This window comes from Pristis pectinata, chromosome 6 (assembly GCF_009764475.1).
Source record: "Pristis pectinata isolate sPriPec2 chromosome 6, sPriPec2.1.pri, whole genome shotgun sequence".
In the NCBI taxonomy this organism is placed as follows: Eukaryota; Metazoa; Chordata; class Chondrichthyes; order Rhinopristiformes; family Pristidae; genus Pristis; species Pristis pectinata.
Window position 1 is genome coordinate 68503259 of NC_067410.1, and position 24086 is coordinate 68527344.

At 38.1% G+C, this 24086-nt stretch overlaps 1 protein-coding gene across 2 annotated transcripts in view; it reads left to right on the forward strand.

Annotated features, from left to right (window-relative positions):
• pccb (propionyl-CoA carboxylase subunit beta) overlaps positions 1–24086 on the forward strand; it is a 53422-nt gene that overhangs the window by 26906 nt on the left and 2430 nt on the right. For both annotated transcript variants that reach the window (XM_052017773.1, XM_052017772.1), the window contains exons 4-13: positions 1671–1727; positions 2258–2371; positions 3413–3523; positions 6777–6885; positions 13763–13883; positions 16979–17060; positions 19284–19407; positions 20370–20477; positions 22201–22301; positions 23977–24075. In XM_052017773.1, coding sequence (XP_051873733.1) covers positions 1671–1727; positions 2258–2371; positions 3413–3523; positions 6777–6885; positions 13763–13883; positions 16979–17060; positions 19284–19407; positions 20370–20477; positions 22201–22301; positions 23977–24075 — 1026 coding nt within the window. The remainder of the gene's footprint in view (positions 1–1670; positions 1728–2257; positions 2372–3412; positions 3524–6776; positions 6886–13762; positions 13884–16978; positions 17061–19283; positions 19408–20369; positions 20478–22200; positions 22302–23976; positions 24076–24086) is intronic.

The window sequence follows — 24086 nt, forward strand, 5'->3', positions numbered from 1 at the left end:
ATGGATCAAGGTTACCTGGTTATTACGTTGGACTCCAAAAAAAAATAAAGGTTTTAATTTGCATGGTACTATGGGAATAAAAGAGCAAGTGAATATCTAAGTCTATGTCCACTGCAATGCTGAAAATATCCTGCATCTTTAACTGGTAAGGACTTAATGCTGTATAGTACATTATTATATATGCTAATATCTGGAACCTATAGCTGAACAAACATAGTTTTTGCTATTTTAAAGCCCTTAACTTTGTAGATTCAAAATAACTGAATTCTTCTGAGAAGTTAAGTTTCCAAGTAATGAATGGGATATTTTTAATGTAAGAAGAGGGGATATGCGATATTGAAAAATGGAACATTTTAATTCGGATCTTATAGAAAGTAATAGAAATGGAATTAATGCTTTCAGTCTTTGTCCAAGTATAGTCACTTCCTATTTTTCTAGGGTAGTGCATGTTTATTTGGTACTATTTTCCTTTACACCCATTGCTTCATTAATCTCCAACTTCAGCCAATCTCCTGTTAGGATTCACTTTCAATTTACTTGCATCTGAACCAACTCTAGCTTTTGACCCTCCATTTGCCATATTTACACAGCTACCAGATTTATCCACCATACTTCGACCCCATCATTAATCTCCTAGTTCTTAAAACTACACAAGTATCTCTATTGAGCCTGTCACCCTTTCTGAATTGCAGAACTGCTAGTCTGATACCCAGTACTAGTTGAGCAGAAATTTATTCCTACTGTTGTGGGTGAAGTGTTTTAAAACAAAAGAAAAACACTTTTTTTTCAGTCTGTCACAAACTCCATTCACTAGCACTCCATTTCTCACCCTGGTAACTGTCCGAATTTGAACTGGAGTGTTTGCAGTCTTGTATCACTTCTGACCTCAAGATGACTTTTGGACCCTTGATTATTGCCATCACCTGTGAATCATTTCCATGCCTAGGTTCCCCTGCTGAATCCTACATCTTTGCTGTATCTACCTCTAGACGTGACTATTCCAGTGTACCCCTGGCCATCCTCCTTTGTTTGTTCCTCCATTAGCCCAAGGTGATGCAATACTCCTGCCTGTATTCTGAACTTTACCGTGTACTCTTCACCCATTGTTTCTGTGTTTTTCTGCTTTATAATTTTATATTCATCCTTGTTTTTATACCTTGCTGTCAATTTGCCCTTCCCAATCTTTAACCTGTTCCAGTCCCGTAATTCTGAGATATGTGCTCCTTTAAATCTGTTGTCTTACTCGTTTCCAATTTTAATTGCTCTCTGGCAGCTGTGCTTTCAGCTACCAAGACTCTTAAGGTCCATTATTCCTGACTCCAACCCACCCCCAATCATATCTGGCTCTCTCTTTTAAGCGCTCCTCAAAACCTACCTTTTTGTTCAAACAATGTAATCTGGTTGGTATGAACTTTTGATTCTACCTGAGTGACATCTTTTTTTTAGGGTGTTGCAGTTAACCATTGTTTAGAAAGTATTTTTCTGACATTCTGTTACTGCACAAAGGCAAGTATTTCTTTTAAAAGCTTTTTAAATGTGGGTGAAATTGCATCAGTATCTATATTTTTGTATAACATTAAAAGCCAATTAACTTCACCTTTTATGGAAAAACAGTGCATTTTCCATTTAAATTATTTACAGTGCTTACAATTTTATTTCCTTTTTGGCAGGACTTTACAGTCTTTGGGGGAAGTTTGTCAGGAGCTCACGCACAGAAAATCTGTAAGGTAAACTGATAAGTGCGTGGAGGTGGTATTCTACATTGTTGAGGCCCTTAAATCAAGAAAGAACCTTCTGTGTATGATCTAGAGCTATATACGACTGCAGGCAAGATGAGCCACAGAAATAGTTATCTTCTAAACTGAACGATAACACTTAGCATTGCAACTTGTACAAATGTTTTATGGTCTAACATTTCAGTTAAATTAAGGCAGTATATTATATGTGATCATTTAGGCCTTGTTCTTTCGATATCCTGTTTTGCTATTCCTTCCTGTCCCCAACCACCACTCCAAGATAGCCCAGATCTATTTGCTGCAAGTAGCTACTGCATGTTTCCTTACATTGGTTTTGAAAGGTTTTGTGCAGTTAGGCTTTCCCAAATTATATAAAAAAACAGAAAAGGTCTGCAGGAATTGTCTCCTATTAAGATTACATGCATCCAGCTTCAGTAAGATGCTTAAATATAACCATTAAATGTAAATTTTGGACCACCAATTTTAACATAATTTGATAAATCAATATGCTTACTTTCTAGATTATGGATCAGGCTCTCTTGGTGGGAGCTCCAGTTATAGGTCTGAATGACTCTGGAGGAGCACGAATTCAGGAAGGTGTGGAGTCCTTGGCTGGTTATGCTGATATTTTCCTGGTGAGATTAGCAATGTGCAAAGAAAAAGCCTTTTCAAAGATGATAAAATTCATTTTTGTGTACTTTTCTGTTTTTAATTAGATTTTGCTTTGAATGCTGATGGAATGGAGGAGAAAAGAGTTGATATTTGTTCCCTTTCCAATAAAAATAAAAAAATCTGTTTATTTTTGTCCTATGTACACAGATTTTTACCTGCAAATATTAGCTTAATCATTTGTAAATACAAAGTTAACTGTCAAATTCAGAGCCATGGATTAATTGCTCTCAGATGATGCATGATTTAATAAGGACAAAGTTTTATAATGTAACAAAGTTTTGCTGGTAATCTGGATCTGTGTTACAATGAACTGCAAAGCATAAACTTTGTTTAGTCAGGCAATTTTGCAAATTGAGTGTAAAGCCTCAGGTTTTACATGTGCTTGCCACTTTTGTGATGTAGGTGAGAAGTGTAGACTCCTTTTAAGATGGCTTGTTTTCAACAAAATCTGATGCCTGCATATTTTCAAAATATAAATACGCTCAATTCTTGTTTATAATGCTAACCTACCAATATTGTCCACACTCTGGTTGTTAAGTGAAAAATTTGAAGGAATGGAATACCATAGTAGGTGTCAGTGAAGGTTGGCTTCTACAGAAAGGGATTTTCTTGTGACTATTGGTTTCCCTTTGCCAAGTCACTGCTGGGACTTGGAAGCCAACTGCATAGTCATATTTTGATCACAATTTGGCTTTGAGCTTTGGCCTATATCTATGAAATTATATTTTTAATGTATGAAATTTATAAAAGTATTATCTTGCACTACAATCATTTTATAGCATTAAGGTAGCTTGCCTGATGTACCTTTCATGTGCTGCTAGGTACATAAAGTTTTTTTAGATTGATATAGTAAATCAGCTTTATCTGTGAAATATTCTTTCCATAAATGTTGATGGCTGTTTAGATGAATAATACTTGATGCATCATCTTGCTTGATGAATGGCGTGCTTTATGGACTATATTCCTGAAGTAATCTAATAAAGTGTGTGTTTTATACCTTGCAGAGAAATGTACTGACCTCTGGAGTCATTCCCCAGATCTCCCTTATTATGGGTCCTTGTGCAGGTGGTGCTGTCTATTCACCCGCCTTAACTGACTTTACGTTTATGGTGAAGGTAATGTGCGTTAATTAGTGATCAAATTACAGAAATCTCTTGTTTTTTGTTCTGCCTTTATAGCCAATAAATCCTATCAAGTATTTGGAATTAGTCCAATGCTGCAATATATTTTCTAGGCACGCTAAAGTAAACAAAAGTTATTCTGAGAGAAGTAACAAACATTTATACAACAAATCATGTATGACAAAGAATCACATAATATTGGATGTGCAGCTCAGTAGCCTGAAGGACAATTTTATTTGGCTGTTTGTTTCTGTGCTCTAGTTTCTTTGGGTGTGCTTGAACATGCTAAGTGATTTGAACATGCTTTAATTCAAGGAATTATTTGAAGTGTTAAACATTCCTATGAAGAGTATGTCTTTTGGAAATTGCCTTTTGAAAGGAAGACTTAACTTTGCTTCAGTTTGTAATGGTGGAAATCATTGAGTGGCAGAAGAAAGACTAAAAAAAATCAATCGATAGCTAATGTGTGATTTTGATAATTCCCACTTTCCTTCCCCCCCCCCCCATTGTCCCCCATTCCTTCCCCCATTAACAAACTGATTTGACAATGTCCACTTTTCAGTTTTTATTTCATTAAGAAACGTACATAATCATACAACCACGGGTAATGCTTTGATATATTTAAATTCAATAGATTCGTAAGTTGTAGTCATTAGCGAGGAATATGAATTTTTTTTTCTGAATATGTCACATTTGCAAAGCCATTTTAGTGGGGCGGCATTACATTGTCGCTTCTCACCCCAACACCAAACATCAAATAGAATCTGCGGGGTGACATTGAACTTGACCATGTGCAGCTAGATCTTGGAGTGTACTAGTCAGCAGCTAGATCTTGGAGTGTACTAGTCAGCAACACTGGGTCACGGATAATTCCTTCTGTTAGAAATCCTAGCAGGTTTTGGGCAGACCACAGAGCTGCTTTCACTAAATTGAAAGACTTCCAACAGCAATTGATATCTGTCCTGATGTGTCACTGGAAACAAACTATAGGACGGAGAGACCGACATGTCCTCTTGCAACACCTTGTGTGCAAAGGCCACTCTAGGAGGAGGCCGGTGATGATCTTGTACCTTCTGCAGTCTTGGGGATTGCTTCCAGTAGATATGAAGTTCCAAGTGTTTTGGGAGAGCAATCCTCGCCACTGCCCAGACAGCATCTTGGTGGTGAGATGTTTTACCAAATGGTATTGTCAGTCTGACTTGGAGAAATGCCTAATTGGATTAACTTTGTCTTGTGGAGTCTAAGCATGTGTGGATTGCCATTTCCCCAACGGCATTGGTTAGGGGGTGTGATCCAGCTACCATCCTGCCGGAAGTGGAACTTCAACTTGAACCCATTATGTCACTTTTTGTTTGTGTACCAGGATGCAACTTAGCTCCTGTGGCAACACACACACACAGATGGCCATCAGTATTAGCATGGCACCGGTGATTCTCTCTTAGCTCTCCCCTCCATTACTCCAGGATTTGGGGCCTCAACCATGTTGTCCATGTTGAAACATTCTACTATGGATCTCTAGAAAATGTGGAAGACAGTTCAGGTGATTGTGACAGCCATGTTGTAGGAAATAGGCCAGAATTGGTTTCTATTGAGCAGCACCATAAATATTTTGCAACTTGTCATCAAGATCCTGATGGTGATAGTGTCCTACCCAGCTAAATAGCTTCTGTTTGACTTGGGTAATTCAATCTTACCAATTTTTGGTGCCAGCATGCACCTATCCCAAACCAAATCCTCATTATTTTCAGACAATATTATGATGTTAATGGATATAAAGAATTAGATCGTAAGAAAAGTGTAAAGAATATATACTTGTTTTGCTCCAGTTCACTCTTGCTCCCAAACTTGCAGGTATCCATGAGTTTGTGGACTGTATGCTGGTTTGAGGAAAGTCAGTGATATCATCCATGTAGGGGGAGATCCTAACCTGGATGTCTCCACTACCTGAGGTGGTCACTTCGATTCCAATATCATTCCTAATGGACGTGGCGATGGTCTTAGTAGAGCAAACAAATAAGATTGGAGAGAGGGGGCAACTCTTCTTGATTTGATTGAATTGGATCCCCACTTCTTAATTGCAGCGGCTCATCCTCTCCAGCAGCTCCATGCCTATTGGTAATGGTCTTAGCCAAAACCTTCCAGTTGATTTTAGCGAAATAATGGATATCATGTTTCTGATATTTGTTCCTTTTCCATTTTTCATTTTGTAGATGGGGTTGATGATGCATTTGTGGACTCTGACATGCTGTTTGCCAGAAGCATACCTTCAAGCTTTCCTTAAAGGTCAGGGCCTATCTAGTCCCACGGGCTGAGTATAGCTTCACCAGTGAGCCAATACTTCTGGGACTACTACCCTTCTTTAAAAAGACTGGATGGCCTTTATTAGCTTGATCAAAGTCACTGACTGTTTTCTAATCTGCCAGCTACCATCTTCTAACAAAATTTGGGTTGGAGGACAAGAAGGCTTGTTCAGCACAGCTTTGTGGGCTGAAGGGCCTGAATTGTGCTGTAGTTTTTCTATGCTCTAAGGCTTGAGGATCCTCAGCATGTCGGACTGAAAATGTCACAGAGTCATCTTTCTCCTTTGGCCTGTTAGTCACGGAGCTCCCCCATGCAGCTTCTGGAGGGAGAAATGCATGTATTTTTTGCCTTGCTCCGTGGTGTAGGGCTGGACTACAAGATCATCTTGGAAGTGTGTCTCGCTGACCCTTCACCTCACTGACATGAAATCCTATGGACTGGACTGGAGGAGTTCTTGCATAGTTTTCTGAAGTTGTGACAGCTTGCTTGCTGTCTCTGCCTCTGCCTCATGAATCCAAAGCATAAATAACATTTTGGGAATCAGAGGTGCTTTGAAAATGCACAGAAAATTTAATTCATTTCTAATTTTGGCTTATTATTTAATTTGGAGCAACAACAGAATCTGGGGTTATTTCTAGCTCTAATCTGTGTTAATGAAGTAGTCCACCATGCTCTTTATTTTTAAACTCCTTTTTACATGTAAATTGTAAAATTATTTTTATGATGCTATTCTTATATGCTAATGTGCTGTTTTGTGGTCTAGTCATACTGAGTTTTTGGTTTTCAGGATTGCTTTCTGTGAGTACTTGGCTTTAAACAGAAAGTGAAATATATGATCTTAAATAGGAAGTGCTGTTAATACTAGGTCTTTTTCTTTAAAAAAAACATTTATGCTTATTCCTTTATCAGAATTGATTCTAATTAGATCAGTGTTGTGGTTTTGCAGGGCACCTCTTACTTATTCATTACTGGCCCAGATGTGGTAAAATCTGTTACAAATGAGGATGTGACTCAGGAAGATCTTGGTGGTGCAAAGACCCACACTGCAGTTTCAGGTGAGATGACTTTTAGAAAGGAGAACATGTATTGAAATGTGCTAACTTAATGGTTGCCATTTATTTCATTGGGATTGTTATTTCCTTTACCACATCTTTGGGTATTGGTCCTTTTAAAGCAAGTTTATGTTTCAAGAAGCTATGCAGATTTTACTTCAGTTGAATTTAAATACTGATTATGATTTGGTGCATGTTTATTCAATTTAGGATTTAACCGTGCTGTGGTATAGTAGAGTTGCACAATTAACTTGCTCTAGGATTTGCAGGAGGATGGTGTTAGCACTAGTTCAATTATGTTTTGCCACTCATTTTGAGGAGGGGCTAAATTCAACTGTTGATGACTGCAATACAATAAGGTTTCAGAATGGCGTTCTTGAATTCTAGAATTGACTATGAAGAGTTTGTGAAGATATCAAATATTTGGTGTATTTGCACAATACTGCAAATCAGTGTTTTCTAAAAGGGGTACCACAGATCTTCATTAGCTGTAGTTCTCTTTTGAAACTTGGGGACAGGATTAAAAAGTATCTGACATACTTGCAGGGTACTGTATAAGGGTTTTTCAATCATATGCCCAACAACTCTCCATTAATCATGTCAGAAGACATGTCAGTAGGAGAAAACTAGCTGCTCTTTCCAGTCTGCCTTGTACTCTTATATGTATCTTGATGCAACAACTCTTGACCAAATGTAGAATAATGTCTCAAGGTGAAAAAGCACATGTTTAATAAAAAAAAAATACATGGGTAGAAATCTGGAAAATTGCTTTGACTCAATCGGCTAAAATTTTCTAGATTGTCTTTTAAGTATACAGAGTATAGTGGCAAAAGTAAAAATGAAATTAAGGAGGCAAACACATCTTTAGAAGGTATTGGTAAGTTAACATCCAAGAAAGCCTAAACATGTTTCGTAAATACCTTAAGAGCAAAAGGACAAGAAAGAGTAATATTTAATTATAAACCCAAAGGGTTAATGTGAGTGGAGCTAGAAAGATGGGATATGGTTATTAATGTGTACTTGGTCATCACAAAGGACGATGAGCAATCCAGATATTGTAGATCAGGAGGTACATGAAACGGTGCAGAGGATAATCATGGTGAGACATAATGTTAAGCAGTTCGACATCGTTGAAAGTGGATAAGGCACTAAGGTCAGATGAAATGTCAATGGAAGCTAGCAAGGAAAGAAAATGGCTAAGACTCTGACCACCTTTTTGCAATCTAGTCTGGTTAGGGTGCTGGAAGACTGTTAATGTTTGCTTTTCAAGAAGACAAAGCAATCAAGTAATTACAAAGTCAGCCAACTTAATCTCAGTAGCGGGCACTTATTGGGAGAAAAATTGAGGGGTAAGTATTAATCATCTAGAAAAAAGGATTTACTCAAGAACCAGGAAGGAATTGTTAAGAGTAGATCATGAATGACAAACTTGATTGAATTGTTTCAGGAGGCCAAAAGGAGGATCGATGAGGGTGACATATTTGATGTAGGCTCTGTATTTTAGAAAGCCTTTTGAAAAGTTTCCAAATGGCACAGTGGTACTGGGTTGAGAGGAAGAGCCTGTTTCCATTGGCAGAAATATCAGTAAACAGGAACATAGATTTAAACTAATTGGTAGAATGTTTAGAATCAATTTGAAAAGGTTTTAGACCTACAGAACAGAGGAGGCCTTGAACTCATTCTCTGAAAAGATGGCGAATGTGGACAACTTGCATTTAAAAAGCTCACTCGTATGCACATGAAGTAGCAAAATCTACAAAATTACACCCCAAACTGGAAAGTGCGAGTAGGTCATCACAGACATGCTGGGCTTTCCACCTTATCAATTTCTACATTTACCTTTCATCATTGGCTTCAGATCTGTTCTCTCAGTGATGTACTTAAACCTATCCAAGTCTACAGCTACTTTTTTTTTTAAGTTAAAACCCACTTTGCAAGCACTGTTTTGTTCCCCCAGCATATCTCACTCTGCTGTCGTGCAGCTTGCTTGGTAAATTTATCATATGCAAACTTTCTATTAAACCATAGAACAGTACAGCACAATACAGGGCCTTCGGCCCACCATGTTGTGCTGACCCTTAAGACTATCTAACCCCTTCCTCCCATATATCCCCCTATTTTAAATTCCTCCATATGCTTATCTAACAATCTCTTGAATTTGACCAACGTACCTGCCTCCACCACTACCCCAGGCAGCGCATTCCATGCACCAACCACTCTCTGGGTAAAAAAAATCTCCTTTGAACTTCCCTCCCATTACTTTAAAACCATGCCCTCTTGTATTGAGCACTGGTGCCCTGGGAAAGAGGTGCTAGCTGTCTATCTGTTCCTCTTAATATTTTGTATACTTCTATCATGTCTCCCCTTATTCTCCTTCTCTCCAAAGAGTAAAGCCCTAGCTGCCTTAGTCTGTCCTCATGATCCATACTCTCCAAACCAGGCAGCATCCTGGTAAATCTCCTGTGCACCATTTCCAACGCTTCCACATCCTTCCTATAATGAGGCAACCAGAACTGGACACAATACTATGTGTGGTCTAACCAGAGTTTTGTAGAGCTGCATCATTACCTCACAGCTCTTAAACTCAATCCCATGACTTATGAAAGCTAACATCCCATAAGCTTTCTTAACTACCCTATCCACCTGTGAGGCAACTTTCAGGGATCTGTGGATATGAACCCCCAGATCCCTCTGCTCCTCCACACTACTCAGAATCCTGCCATTAACCTTGTACTCTGCCTTGGAGTTTATCCTTCCAAAGTGTACCACTTCACACTTCTCCAAATTGAACTCCATCTGCCACTTGTTAGCCCAGCTCCGCATCCTATCAATATCCTTCTGTAAGCTTCGACAGTCCTCCACACTTTCCATGACACCACCAACCTTTATGTCGTCTGCAGACTTGCTAACCCACCCTTCTACCCCCTCATCCAAGTCATTAATAAGTATTATGAAAAGTAGAGGTCCCAGAACCGATCCTTGTGGGACATCGCTAGTCACAGCCCTCCAATCTGAATGCACTCCCTCCACCACAACCCTCTGCTTTCTACAGGCAAGCCAATTCTGAATCCACACGGCCAAGCCTCCCTGGATCCCATAACCTCTGACCTTCTAAAGAAGCCTACTTTGTGGAACCTTGTCAAACGCCTTACCAAAATCCATGTAGACCACCATCTACTGCACTACCCTCATCAATCTGCCTGGTCACCACCTCAAAGAATCCTATCAGGCTTGTGAGACATGATCTTCCCTTCACAAAGCCATGCTGGCTGTCCCTAATCAGTCCATGATTCTCTAAATGCTCATAGATCCTATCTCCAAGAATCCTTTCCAACAGCTTGCCCACCACAGACGTAAGGCTCACTGGTCTGTAATTCCCTGGACCATCCCTACTACCTCCTTTGAATAAGGGGACAACACTTGCCACCCTCCAATCCTCCGGTACCATTCCTGAATCTCTCCCAATGCCTATACTTGGATCAGCAATGAAACAGTAAAGGGCAAAAATCATGATGTTGGTAACTGCTCTCCAAGTAGATGAAAATCCATTGACAATTTATTGCCTGGGGACATTTAAGTCGATTCTTCGTGCACTTCAGGAGCTCAGCTACTAAATCTATGTTCTGTCAGGCAGAGTAACTTTTGAGGTACCTTGTAAAGGATCCTGAAGGATCAGGTAGACTGTACTTTATGGGTAACCCTACAAAGATAGGTGGAGGGGGCCGGTAGTGTTGAGGAAGCAGGGAGTCTGCAGAAGGACTTGGACAGGTTGGGAGAATGGGCAAAGAAGTGGCAGATGAATACAGGGTAGGGGAGTTTATGGTCATGCACTTTGGTAAAAAGGAATAAAGGTGTAGAATATTTTCTAAACAGGGAGCGAATTCTGAAATCGGAGGTGCAAAAAGGGACTTGGGAGTCCAAGTGCAGGATTCTCGAAAGGTTAACTTGCAGGTTGAGTCAATAGTAAGGAAGGCAAATGCAATGTTAGCATTCATTTCAAGAGGACTAGGATATAAAAGCAAGGATGTAATGCTGAGGCTTTGTAAGGTGATGACCGACCATATTTGGAGTATTGTGAGTAGTTTTGGGCCCTGTATCTAAGGAAGGCTGTGCTGGCATTGGAGGGGGTCCAGAGGAGGTTTATGAGAATGATCCCAGGGATGAAAGGGTTAATGTACGAGGAGCGTTCGATGGCGCTGGGCCTGTACTTGCTGGAGTTTAGAAGGATGAGGGGGGATCTCATTGAAACCTACTGAATATTGAAAGGCCTGGATTGAGTGGACGTTAATGGGATGTTTCTAGTAGTGGAAGAGTCTAGGACCAGAGAGCACTGCCTCAGAATGAAAGGATGTCCCTTTAGAACAGATGAGGAGGAATTTCTTTCACCAGAGGGTGGTGAATCTGTGGAATTTATTGCTACAGACAGCTGTGGAGGCCAAGTCATATATTAAGTTTTTTCCATTGTAATAAGACTAAAGGCAGACAAGTCACTAGGTCCTGATAGCCTGCATCTAAAGGTTTTCAGGGATGTGATTGCAGAGATGGTGGAGCCATTGGTTGGAAGTTTTTCAAAACTTCAAGTGGATTGGAAAACTGCAAAAGTGATTCCATTGTTTAAGAGGGGGAGACAATAAATGGTTAATTGTATAATAAATCTTAGCTTCTGTTGTTGGCAAGGAAGAAATTGCTAGTTACTGAGGGAAGCTTGCTCTAATCAAATAAAGTCACATGGTTGTATGAAAGGTAAATCATGTTTGACAGTTGAGAATGTAACAAGCAGAGTTGATGAGAGGAACCTGTAAATGTAATGTATTGGGAATTTTTGGAGGCATTTGATAGGGTGAGTATTTGCATGGATTGAATTTTGGTTATCACACAGGTGTTGGAATAAGCAGTTCTTTTGCAGGCTGGGAATTCTTAGCTCACCAATTTATTTATATTAGGACCTGGAAGAGGATGAAGAGTGTATAGTATATAGGTTTGCTGAAATGAATCTAAGAGGGAGGACATGTTGCAATTAAGTTTATTAAGACTCTGTAACAGGATATAGATGGGCTGACTGGGCAAAAACTTGGTAAATAGAGCTTAATGTGGAAAAGTGTGAGCTATTCACTTTGGTAAGAGGAATCTGAAGACAGACCATTATCCAAGTGGAGGAAGGTTCCAGATTAGTGAAGTATAGTGTGATCGAGGTGTTCATTTGCCTGAATTGCAAAAAGTTAGTTGGCAGGTGCAGCAAGTGGTTAGGAAGTCAAATGGTGTATTGGCCTTCATTGCAAGAGGGCCTATAGGAGTCTAGAAATGGAGAAATATTGTTAAAATTGTACTGGTGAGGCCACACCTGGAGTACTATGCACAGTTCTGGTCCCTTTATTTAAGAGATGATATAGCTGCATTGGAAGCAGTCCAAAAGAGATTCACCAGGCCAGTTCCTGGGATGAGTGAGTTATCTGATCATGAATGGCTAAATAGATTGAACTCCAAAGAATATACATTTAAAGAATGAAGAATTATCTTATTGAAACATGTAAGATCCTGACAGGACATGACATGGTAGATAGCAATATATCCATGAGTTGGAGAATCTTGAATGAGAGGACATGATTGCAAGATTATGTCAAGGCCATCTAAAATGGAGTTGTGCAGGGATTTCTTCTCAAGGGGTGGTGAATCTCTCAAATTCTCTATGCTGGAGGTAGTGGAGACTAGATCATTAGAGCTATTTAAAGAGGAAATTGATAAATTTTTGAAAGATGGGGGATATGGGGAACTACCATTGTAGAAGAGTTGATGCCTGGGGCAGATCAGCCATGATCCTATTGAATGGTGACCAGGCTTGAGGGCCCAAATGATTTGCTCCTGTCCCAATGTTTTTATGTAGCATGTTTGTGCTCTCTTGCTGCCACAAAGATTCCAACATTCAAGTGGCCAGAACATCACTGGCTTGGGTTGACCAGCAAGTTCTGACTTCTTCTTTATATTGTGCACTTCTGTTCATATTCAGTTTGTTACTGCTCCACATATAATTTGGGCTCCAAATTAGCCATTACTACACCAAACTTCAAAGGTGGAATGAGAGGGAGAAAACTTTGGACTAGATTTTTTTAATAACTTGCTGGGGGTGGGGGCAGCTTTAATATAGAACTGAAAAATTGGGCATAATAATAAAAAATGAATAATTTCACTGATGTGTATCCAAATTGGGCTTAACTACCCTGCCTGTATTGTTGTCCATGGTGGTGCAGAATGGCAAGTTTTAGATCATCAATAGTAAACTATCTCCAATCAGTTTTTGGATTAAAAATAATGATGCTGGTATTTAAATAGAAAATTTAGTCAAAATGCTACCATTATTTGTTGATTAATGCTGTGAAACAGAAACATTTCATCACTGACTAATCTTTGATGCTCCATCACTTCATCTTGAGGTTGTCCTTCAGATGTAGAACCTTATGCTGTGGTTTATTATATTAACCATAGGAACAACAATATTCTTTTGTATGAACACAGGCCTGCACTCAAACTGAGCTAGAAGATGCACTGACAAGCAAATTGAACTGATGAAGCATTTTTACATGCTGATCATAAGAATTTTCTATGACAGAATATATAACATGCCTCTCAACATGAGATGGTGATTTTAAGGACTCTTGTACAGTAGGATTAATGCAGTATCAACTTTTTCTGCTTTGTTATAACTTGTTAGATTAAAAAATATTTTTACAATAAAACTTCAGTATCTATGCATGAACATGATGCAATAATAACCCTTTTGAAATATCACAAATACAATGTTGTACATCTTTGACCAAAGGTAATTGATTTCTCTGAAGATTTTAAGCAGTACATTTTTGGTAATGCTGAGATGTTTGTACTGCAGGTGTTGCACACAGGGCTTTTGAAAATGATATTGATGCCTTATTGAACTTGAGGGAGTTCTTTAATTATATACCGCTGAATAACAAAGATCCAGCTCCAATAAGAGAATGTCAGGATCCATGGTAAGTAAAAAATCTGCTTTGCACTCCATCCTGCTCTCTTTAAATTTGATTTCTAAAAACTGAATTCCCAGTATTCTAGTTGCATCTGTCTATTGACATTGATCATGCATAGATAAGGTGGATGGTCATAGTCTTTTTCCCATGGTAGGGGAGAAGATTTGAGGTGAAGCAAAAAAGATTTAAGGGAGAGCTGAGGGGCAAGTTTTTCCACACACAGAATGGTGGGTATATGGAACGAACAGCTAGGGAAAGTGGTAAAGGTGGGTACAGTTGCAGCATTTAAGACATTTGGACAGGTACGTAGATGGAAAAGATTGAGGGATATGGGGCAAATGCAGGGAAGTAGAACTAGCGCAGATAGACACTGGTTGCATGGACAAGTTGGGCCAAAGGGCCTGTTTCCATGTTGTATAACTCTGACAATGCCTCATTCTGATTTGAAGATTAGCATTTTGTATTTGCTCAATGCAGTTTATCTACTACACTACAACAGATCACAGAACTGTCTTTGAAAGAATACAGACCTTTCCAAAATGTTCCATGTGTCACTTTTTTGTGTAAAATATAAACAGCAATTGGCCTTAGCAGTAAAATAGTTAAATATCTGGTTAAATATAGTTAGCTATTATAAGCGTAATACATTCTCTGTAAGCAATACTATAGGAACATTTGACTACATTAATATTGTTTACCAATGTTGGGAGATGTTTGAGAGAATGCATGCAGAGAGATTAGAATGGGAGCAGCACTCGGGTGGCCAGCTCATCACAGGATTTTGTCCAGGAATAAATACGTGATAGACCAAATAGAAAAAATGAATTTTAAAAAAGGTACTGGAAATAAAATTGTAAAGTTGTTATCAAACTGCCTGCAAAGGCCATTAAATGCAACTCTCTTATTGCGCAAGTACAGATTTGAGCAGTGACTGGATCTTCTTTATAATGGGCATCACACTGTTGAAAGAGGTCAATAGATTTTTTTTTATTAAGGGAAATAGAGGAAACACTGGAAAATGTGGCTCTTGTAGTGATTAGACAGGATCTGCTGGAGCAGCAGAAATAACTTGAGGGTTGACCAAACTACTGTTCTGTTGAACATTTTGCTGCTGGTATTTTCAGGATAGAAACTTATTAAATATAGTCTGACTAGAAATATGACTGAAAATGGAATTACAGTATCTTCCATTGTACAATAAATGAAATTATATGTCTATTTCATTTTTAAAGAGGTTGTATGTTGAATTTCCTGATAACTCTTTAAATATGCAAGTCTGCCCTCGTGTGGCTGTGGGGGTAGTTTCTCCAGCAAGTAATGGAATGGTCTTTCCTTACCAGTTACAAATGAAAGGCTGTCATCTAGTGGCCATATTGAATTGTGCACCCTTACCAGACCACAAGAAATTTTGGAGAGAACCCATTTTAATTCTCTTTCAAAAATTCATGTTTTTCTAATACTGATATCTTATGGATGTATTATTCACTTGAATGAGTACTTTGACTGTAAATATGCTATATGTAACAGCAGTCACATTTCTACTTGGGCAAATAAATAATTTTGGACAAACTCCTGAACCCATGCTATAGTTTCATGTGTCTCCCGAGATTTGAGATTTTTGCCTTCAAAGTGTAATATTGATGTTAAACTACAGAACACAAAACTGAAGTGTGCTTTATATTTTCTGCAAGGAGTTAACTATTATAACAATAATACTGCTGAAAATATTGAGTTACTGCATTATATGTGTTGTGGTTGTGACTAAATAGCTGGAGTTAATTTTAATGTCTGATCTCTTAAGTCTTTATATTCGAAATTTATACTGTACAGAAGTATACTGAAACTCTAAATTCTAATAGAACAATGCCTGTTTGGGTGGTATTTGAAGCACTTATTGCTTACCTATGCTGCCTGTGTTGCAGTACATCCTAACAACCTGTGAGATGTGTCGACCTGAGTTTTCCTCTTTATGGCTAAATTTAATGATCTTAGAGGTGAAAACTGATTGTTTTGCTGAACTAATGTAGAATGATTTAGCAAAAATCATTGTCTTGGTGTTTCCCTCGACCAATTTTTTAAAGACTTAAATGTGCTTTTGATTATGAAAGGGGCAAAATTGTTGAAGTAAATATATTTGTTTTCCATTGTTCAATACAAAATTAATGATATTGTAGAAATGTATGGATCGGCTAAGGACTGCAACCATGGATGTATTAAATTTTGCAGATTAGTACAATATTTGAATTACCCAATTAATAAAGCTTATTGATGTTCAGCAGGAAGTTATTTTAAAACCCAGTCTGGCAGAATGATTTGGATATGCAGTGTAGTGTGAAATCGAGCTGCATAGCTAGTAATGACTAGAAGGGAGTTATGGTAAATGCTATTGGTATGATTGGCAGCTGTCCACCTTTTCAAGAATAAAATGTTGGGTACACTTTTGTCCCTGGTAGAAATATCTTTTTGGCTTGGTTATAAATCTGATTCCAAATTTTCTGTTAATGCAAGTAGGCAATAAAACAAAGTGCTAGAAAATCTCAGCAGGTTGAGCAGCACTTTCTGTCCATTTCTCTTTCCGCAGTTGGTTGCTGAGTGTTTCTGGCATCTTTTGTTTTATTTCAGATTTCCAGTATCTTCAGTATGTTGCTTTTGTACAAAAGTAGGAAGCTGGATGAACAACAGTGAGAACATTTTAAAAATAAAAATTCTGAAAGATGTTCTTGTGTGAATGTGCAATTTAATGTAGGTAAGTGTGAAGTTAAGCAACTTAAAGAACAAAGGAGTAGATATTAGAAATGCAATTAACAGATCGAGGGTTGGGGACATAATCCTCTGAAAGTGCAAGTCTAGGTAGATGAGCTCAATTTTTATTAAAACTATTTTGAGCTTTATATAGTATTCAGGATTAAAAGAATAACTAAATTGCACAAAATATTAGGAGCCCACAAAGAAAACCTTGTGCAAAACTTTTCATGCTTATCCACCACAATTGTCACAGTACATATGATTGAAGCATGAATTTACCACTATATTATAAATGGTTGACATATTATAAGAAAGTAACTTTTTTTTTGACTTTTGCTCTTTTTCTGTTTATAAAGTGACCGGTTGGTACCAAGCTTGGATACATTGGTTCCCCTTGAATCGACAAAGGCGTATGATATGTTGGATATTGTCCATGCGGTAAGGAGCTTTTTTGTTTTAACTTGGTATTACTGTAATCCAGTATTCACACTTACAAAGCAGCATATGGTCAGACTTTTTATCATGACAGATGGGAAAGCCCAGTCTCTGCCTTGTCATCACATTGATCTAGCCTCAGCAACTTTAAGGTGGACAGTGCTTGATTATTCCATACCCTTAATGAAACAAGTGCTTTCTGGCATAACCTTAATGATCTAGCTCTAATTTAAAATAGTCACCTACGGCACAATCAACAGCACTCACAATTCAGAATTCAATTATCCCCACAGGGACTTAAACAAAAACCTTGATTGACATGGAGAATGAGGTAAAGTAATTGAGGTAGTCATCCATTCTGGGCAAACTTGAAAATGCCCATTTTGACAGGAAGGTAAAGTAGAATACTTCTTGGTGAGATTGCAGGTAAATTTGGTATTTAGTACAATGTAGGGATACTGTGCAGAAATTCCAGATTAACATGAAAATACACCCAAGTAATTGAGATGTGTGGAACAATGGCCTTAATTGCAAGAGGGTTGGAGCAGAAGAGAAAAGACCTCTTGCAAAGATAAGAGGTGATCTCATTAAAACAAACACATGATGCATAGTCTGTCAAGCCCTCAGAGCCCATTTCTTCTGCTGAAGAGTCTAGAATTAGTGGATAGTGGGTCATCAGTTTAGAACTGGGTTTTGGAGAACTTCCTTCAGTGGGTTTGGTGGGGTGGGGGGGGGGGGGGGGGGGAAAGAGGGAGGTGGGAAACATGAATTGCTGGAATTCTTTATCCTGCAAGCTGTGGCTCTGCAGTCAATGAGCATGTTGAAGATTAATAGATTTTGGGCCTCTGCAAGACTGGAGATGGGATGTGAACATTAATGAATGAATGCCATGATCTTGTCATCATGTCTTGATGGCTGTATGGTGTATTTTTTGTTTTTTCTTAAACGTTGGATTCATAATTCAGTCGTGAACAGAAGTGAATTGAAAATAAGGGGCAAAGAAGGTTCATGAAAAAAATTAGCATATGGCAAAAGGAAAAGCTGCAAGTCTTCGGAATAAGTAATGAAACAGTAGTGAAAATAATTAATGTTACTATCCCAAAAGTCAGTCACCTGATCTGGATGGGATCTGACCAATGGTACTGAAGTTTAAAAAAAAAATGAAATTGTGGAGCTTTGTTCATAATCCTCTTCAGGCATGAGACTTGGGGAATATTATATCCTTGTTCAAAAAAATGTGGGTGAAATGTAAATGTGGCAATTGAAGCCCCTTTTGCTTAGAAATGAAAAACATTTTTGAGGTGTTATTGTGGAACATAATTAGACTGGGAAAACATTAAAGTTAGCACGTTTGTTAAGGGCAAATTGTATTTGACTGACCTTGATATGAGGGTTAAATTAGCTAATGAAGATTGGAATATAACAAACTCCAAAAAGTGATGTAAAAGGCAGGTCTAAATTTACTAAATAAAAAGAAAATAGAAATTCATGCAGCATATTCCACTGCCTTTATTTAAAAAAAATATATACTTGTTGAAGCAGACTCAAAGAACTTTCAGAAGTGAATTAAAAATAAGAGCCAGGACAGATGCAAGACCAAATGCCATCTCCTGTGTTATCATTCTAAGTTACTTCATTATTTTGTTGAAACTGTACTGTACACTCCTCCACAGTAACGTATCCTGAGGTGCAGTATTCAGCACGAAATGTAAGAGGCCTGGTGGGATCTGATTTATTCTCTGCAGCTGCAGCATAACTTCCAGTTCATGTGGAAGAAATGCCAACAGTTCCTTTGCTTTAGTTGGTGTACTTGGCTCCTAGTTTTGTGATTACAATTCTTTAATCATAAATAATGGATATGCAGAGGGATTTATCAGGGTTTAGAAATATTTTATATTTTAACTACTAGTAGTCACTTTTTCCCAGGATTATTGGTTAATTATTCATGGTTATCATAGTGGGTGGTCCTTCTCGAATCCTGAAAGAACACTGGACATTAATCAGACCCTAATAATCTAATTTCCTGGCAATCAGTTGCATAGGACTCTCTCTAGCATGTTTAATATAATTCCTGTGAGGACCATAATGTTCAATATGCAGCCTTGTTTGGATTTGATCATAGTTTCAAGCTCTGAAAATGTTTACTGGTTTTACAAGAAGTATTGAATTGACTTTAACGTGCACCATAGTTTTTAAAAAAAAACTCCTTTTTAAATTCTGTTTTAGATTGTGGATGAAAGAGAATTTTTTGAGCTTATGCCTAATTATGCAAAGAATATTATTATCGGATTTGCCAGAATGAATGGAGGCACAGTGGGAATTGTGGGTAATCAGCCTAAAGTGGCTTCAGGTGAGTGCTTTGAGGCAGAGAATACATAGCTTAATGACATTACCTCACCTTCATCTCCTCCCTTATTGTCCAGGACCCCAATACTCCTTGCTGTGGAGCAGCAATTTAGGTACCTTTTTCCAATTTGTAAGATGGCATTGACTTGTTATAATGTGATCTCCTTGAGATGAGGAAAACTAAATGCAGATGAAGTAACTGCTTTGCAAAGTCTCTAGTCAGTCCCCAAGGCTGATCTTGAACTTCGTTTTGTCACTTCAGTTCTGCATCCCACTCCCACCTCTGTCATTTGTACTGTTCCAACGAAACTCAATGTAGTTCACAGAACAGCATCTCTCTTCTCCCACTGTGGCTGTTCCTCTGTGGTTCCAATTCAAGTTCTCTTGAATTCCACTGACACACCATGGTGTTTCAGCTCTCACACTGGGGAGCCTGCACTGAAGTGCCCGGTCAAATAACTGGGAAACAAATTTTTGGGAGCAAGAAATGAATTTATAGCATCTACGTTTAATGCGTTATAGAATATTGTCTTAAATGGGCATTCTTTTCTAAGGGTATACCCCCTAGTTCAGGATTCTGAGAGGAGTCATCCTGTCAGCATCTACCAGGTTAACCCATCTGAGAAACTTGTGTCCATAAAAATCACTTCAAGTACCTTTTATCCCAGGAGTGAAACTAATGAACAGCTTCTGAACCCGGCATTTGATTTTCAGTAACCTTGATAATTTGCACTTTAAGGTGCAAGGAATCTTAAACTTGGATTTCTGTTTCTCTGCCTCTTACTGTTACTTGACTTCAAATTCTAAGCTCCTTGCCACCTAGTGATTGCTTTCTGTTGCCCTTTACTCAACTCTATTGATATCCTCTCCCTCACTGGAAATTGTCTATTTTTTAACAAAATAAAGAATAGGAATAATGAGAATTGTTCATTTAAGACGAGGTTGTTATTTTATTTATCTTTTTAGGTTGTCTGGACATTAATTCTTCAGTTAAAGGAGCTCGTTTTGTCAGATTCTGTGATGCGTTTAACATCCCTATCATTACATTTGTGGATGTGCCTGGATTTTTGCCAGGTAAAAACTAAAAATAATGTAATGTAAGCTGCTAGAATCTGTTTCTTTCTCATGTTCAACAATGGTTCAAATTGATCACACTTCCACTGTGTTACTGCCAAACAAGTACTGTGCCGCTATTTATAGAGTCTAATTTGTGGATCTACGTATATTTGTTAGGGCAAGTCAGAGCAGCATTTCTGTACTTTGATAATGAACTCCAAGGCCCTAATTTTAATTACCCAACACAAAAGCTCCAGCTCACAACCTTTTATTTGTTTTAGTGTACATGTATTTAGAAACAATCCTCAGTTGTACTTAGAGTTGGTAACTTGTGTTTTACTTATCAGCCTGTTGGATAATTTGGACACTGTGTAATGTTCCACTAAGTTATGTTATTACTCCACTTGGATGTACTGCTTTGAAATTGTATGGAGCAATTGTCCAATGTTGACTTATTAAAAAAAAAGTACCTTTCTCTTCAGATTGCGGAGCAGCTGTTGCCAACTGGAACAAGAGTTCACTTATTTCATAACTTAGCCACAAGCAATTTTTAAACTGGATCTAAGGGTTTTCGTTATGATGGCAGTCCAGTCCTTGTGATCTCAATCCTTTTCCATTTGTGCTGAACAATCTACACTTAAAGCTCCGCTTCAGTGCTGATTCACATGAACCCTTCTGCAATATTTTGTTGCCTCCTATTAAAGTGGAAATGCCTGGCCTGCTCATCAGCATCAGAATTGGAAAAAATAATATTAGTACTTAAATGAAATCCTTGGGCACATCTGAGAAAGTTCTTTACCTGAAGTATTGGCCTGGATTTTACAGTGGAAAAATAAGTGTGGCTTATTTTTAAAGTAAATCAGGGTAAACCAATGTGATGTCTGCATGTTTTTAACATGGAAATCAGGAGGTTGATGTCAGAGTTGCCCTATATCTTAGTGTAGCTTTCTTCTCTAAAAACTAATACTAGTTCTTTATCAAAAGATTTAGCATCAGAGCACATGGAGTGCCTCAAGTTGCAATATTTAACCACTTATTAACTTTTCCTGAAAGTAAAAGTATGACGCTAGGCTATTTTGGCTTAAGTCAAACTGTTCTTAAAATTAATGTGGTATTTCATTCTTTAATGATTTGTGATATCTCGATCTCTCTCTACCTTAATCCCATCTTTCATTTGCTGTAAATTATTTAATCTTGAATAAAGTATTTTAACTTGCACTTACTTCATCCTTCAGATTTTACAAGACTTTGAAGTGATAGAAAATTACAAGGGCTCCTTGGGTTAAGAATGACCTGACTTACAGAAATACAACTTTATACAAATTCTCCCATATACTTAAAGCATTTTTCAGGCTAGTAATAATAATGTTTCATGGTATTCATTAATGATATTCGTTAATGATTGGATGCAGTATATATTCCATTAGTTTAATTATAGGTAATTAGGTTATTCAATGAAACAAAAGAATTATAGTGAGTGTATGTAGAGCAATATGATATGGTTACTATAGAAAACAGATGTTTCTGATTTAGAGAAATTGGCTTACAGACTGTTCTCAGGAACAGAACACTTGCATAATCTTGACTGCTTCTTGTCACCTGTAGAGGGCACCATGCCAAAATGGATTTCTAATCACATGTTCCTGAGCAAAGCCCAGTACATTGAAAGGCTGACTGTATTTAAGTATATTTTTTTATTTATAACAATTGTTTCATTTAAATATGTTCCTTGAACATGCAGGAACCAGCCAGGAATATGGTGGAATAATCAGACATGGTGCAAAGTTGCTTTATGCCTTCGCTGAGGCAACAGTCCCCAAAATTACAGTGATCACTCGAAAGGTAAGATAGTCTAAAGAAGACCTGCCTGATCAGTGTGGCCAATATAGGGTCTACTTCAGAAAAACATTTGGTAAACTTTAATGGATGAGTGCTAGAAAAGCTAATTTTGCATTCTAAACAGAACTGCTGTGGCCAAAGAACTTATGTTGCTAATCACTATTACTGATTAGTGCAATATGTAGAATGGCCACTGCATTGGAAATGTTCCTCCCATAGCAAATGTTTTGTTCTAAACTAATTTTATTAACTTGGTGTTGAAGTTTGATCTCAGCTAATCAAAATGCAACTTTTTTTTTCCCCACAAAGGGTACTCTCAATAATGTTGCAATTATGTATTCAGTAAGTTAGTTGGTGCAGTATAAATTCTATTCAACATATACAGCACCTGCCATGTCATATGTCTAATTATATGCAGGTTTCACTGTAAAGCAGCATTATTTTATGCAAAATCCCCAGACTGATATTACTTAAATATGAATCTCCATAGTGGGATGGCCTTAACCTGTCATTTTTTCCCCCACACAGCCTTTGCATTTACTAGAGAAAGTGTTTGTGCATCCCTTGGTATGTGATCTTGACCTTGAAATGTCAGTCTGCAACATTTTGCTTGTGGACTGGAAAAACAACTTTAGGGTAGATGAAATGCTAGCTTTTACCGAGTTGGTGATGCAAAACAGTCGTGATGTAGGGTTTCTTCCCGAAATGTTGACATTTCCTTCCCTCCCACAGATGCTGCTTGACCCACAGTTCCTCTAGCAGATTGTTTGTAGCTCTAGATTCCAGCGCCTGCAGTCTTTTGTCTTCACCACTCCATGGTTGAAGCCTGTAGACCAGAATTTTGCAATGAAGTAGTTGTTTAGAAAGAAACATGACAACAACCACTACACTATTTTGCAGAGTTCCTTCTGTAGAATGAATGACTGGCTCATGGGCAGTGTACTGTGACACAGAGATTCTGTCTGTATGTGAAGGATCTGATTGGTGGGCCATTCCCACCACCAAGCGATACATTGGAGCTTGGTTGAAGTTCTGGGGAAGAGGTGTTTTACAAAGTAACTTTAACAGTCTGCTTAGGAAATCACAGAATCTAGTATCATCATTTTCTGTAAGACCTTCAGGATGTTCTGTGCAGCCTATTACCTGACTGACCTGCTGTCAATGATGTTTCTCTGCAAAGACTTCTGAGATGCAAGTGACTGGGCTGCTCCAAATAAATGTCCTGCAGTGGGGTCACACTTTATCTGGAGCTTTGTGCATCACATCTTGTGTATGGGACAGACATGCATCTAAACTCAAATGCACCATTTTGCTTAACATTCATTCCTCCAGAGAACTGGATTTCTGTGGATTGAGGATGCCCCATTGAAGCTGGATGTATGTATGTTCCTGAGGTGGAATAGGTGTATTTCTACTTTGTAATTTGCATTCTTTAACACATACCTTGTGACTGAGGGAGGGGAGAGAGAAACATTTAAAGAAATACGATAAACATAACAAAAATTGATCACCTTTGTCTGTGTTTCTGCTGGAAATTATTTTAATTCATGAACAGCATTCACGAAGACCCTAAGACTTTTTAACTACTGGTCATTCCCATGCCAGCATTGATGTAATAACAAATTAACACTGCTGTAGCCTGCACAATATCTTTTGAATGATGTCCTTTCCTTGACAGGCTTATGGTGGTGCATATGATGTGATGAGCTCCAAGCACTTAAGAGGAGACTTGAACTATGCTTGGCCAACAGCTGAGGTTGCAGTTATGGGAGCTAAGGCAAGTGACAT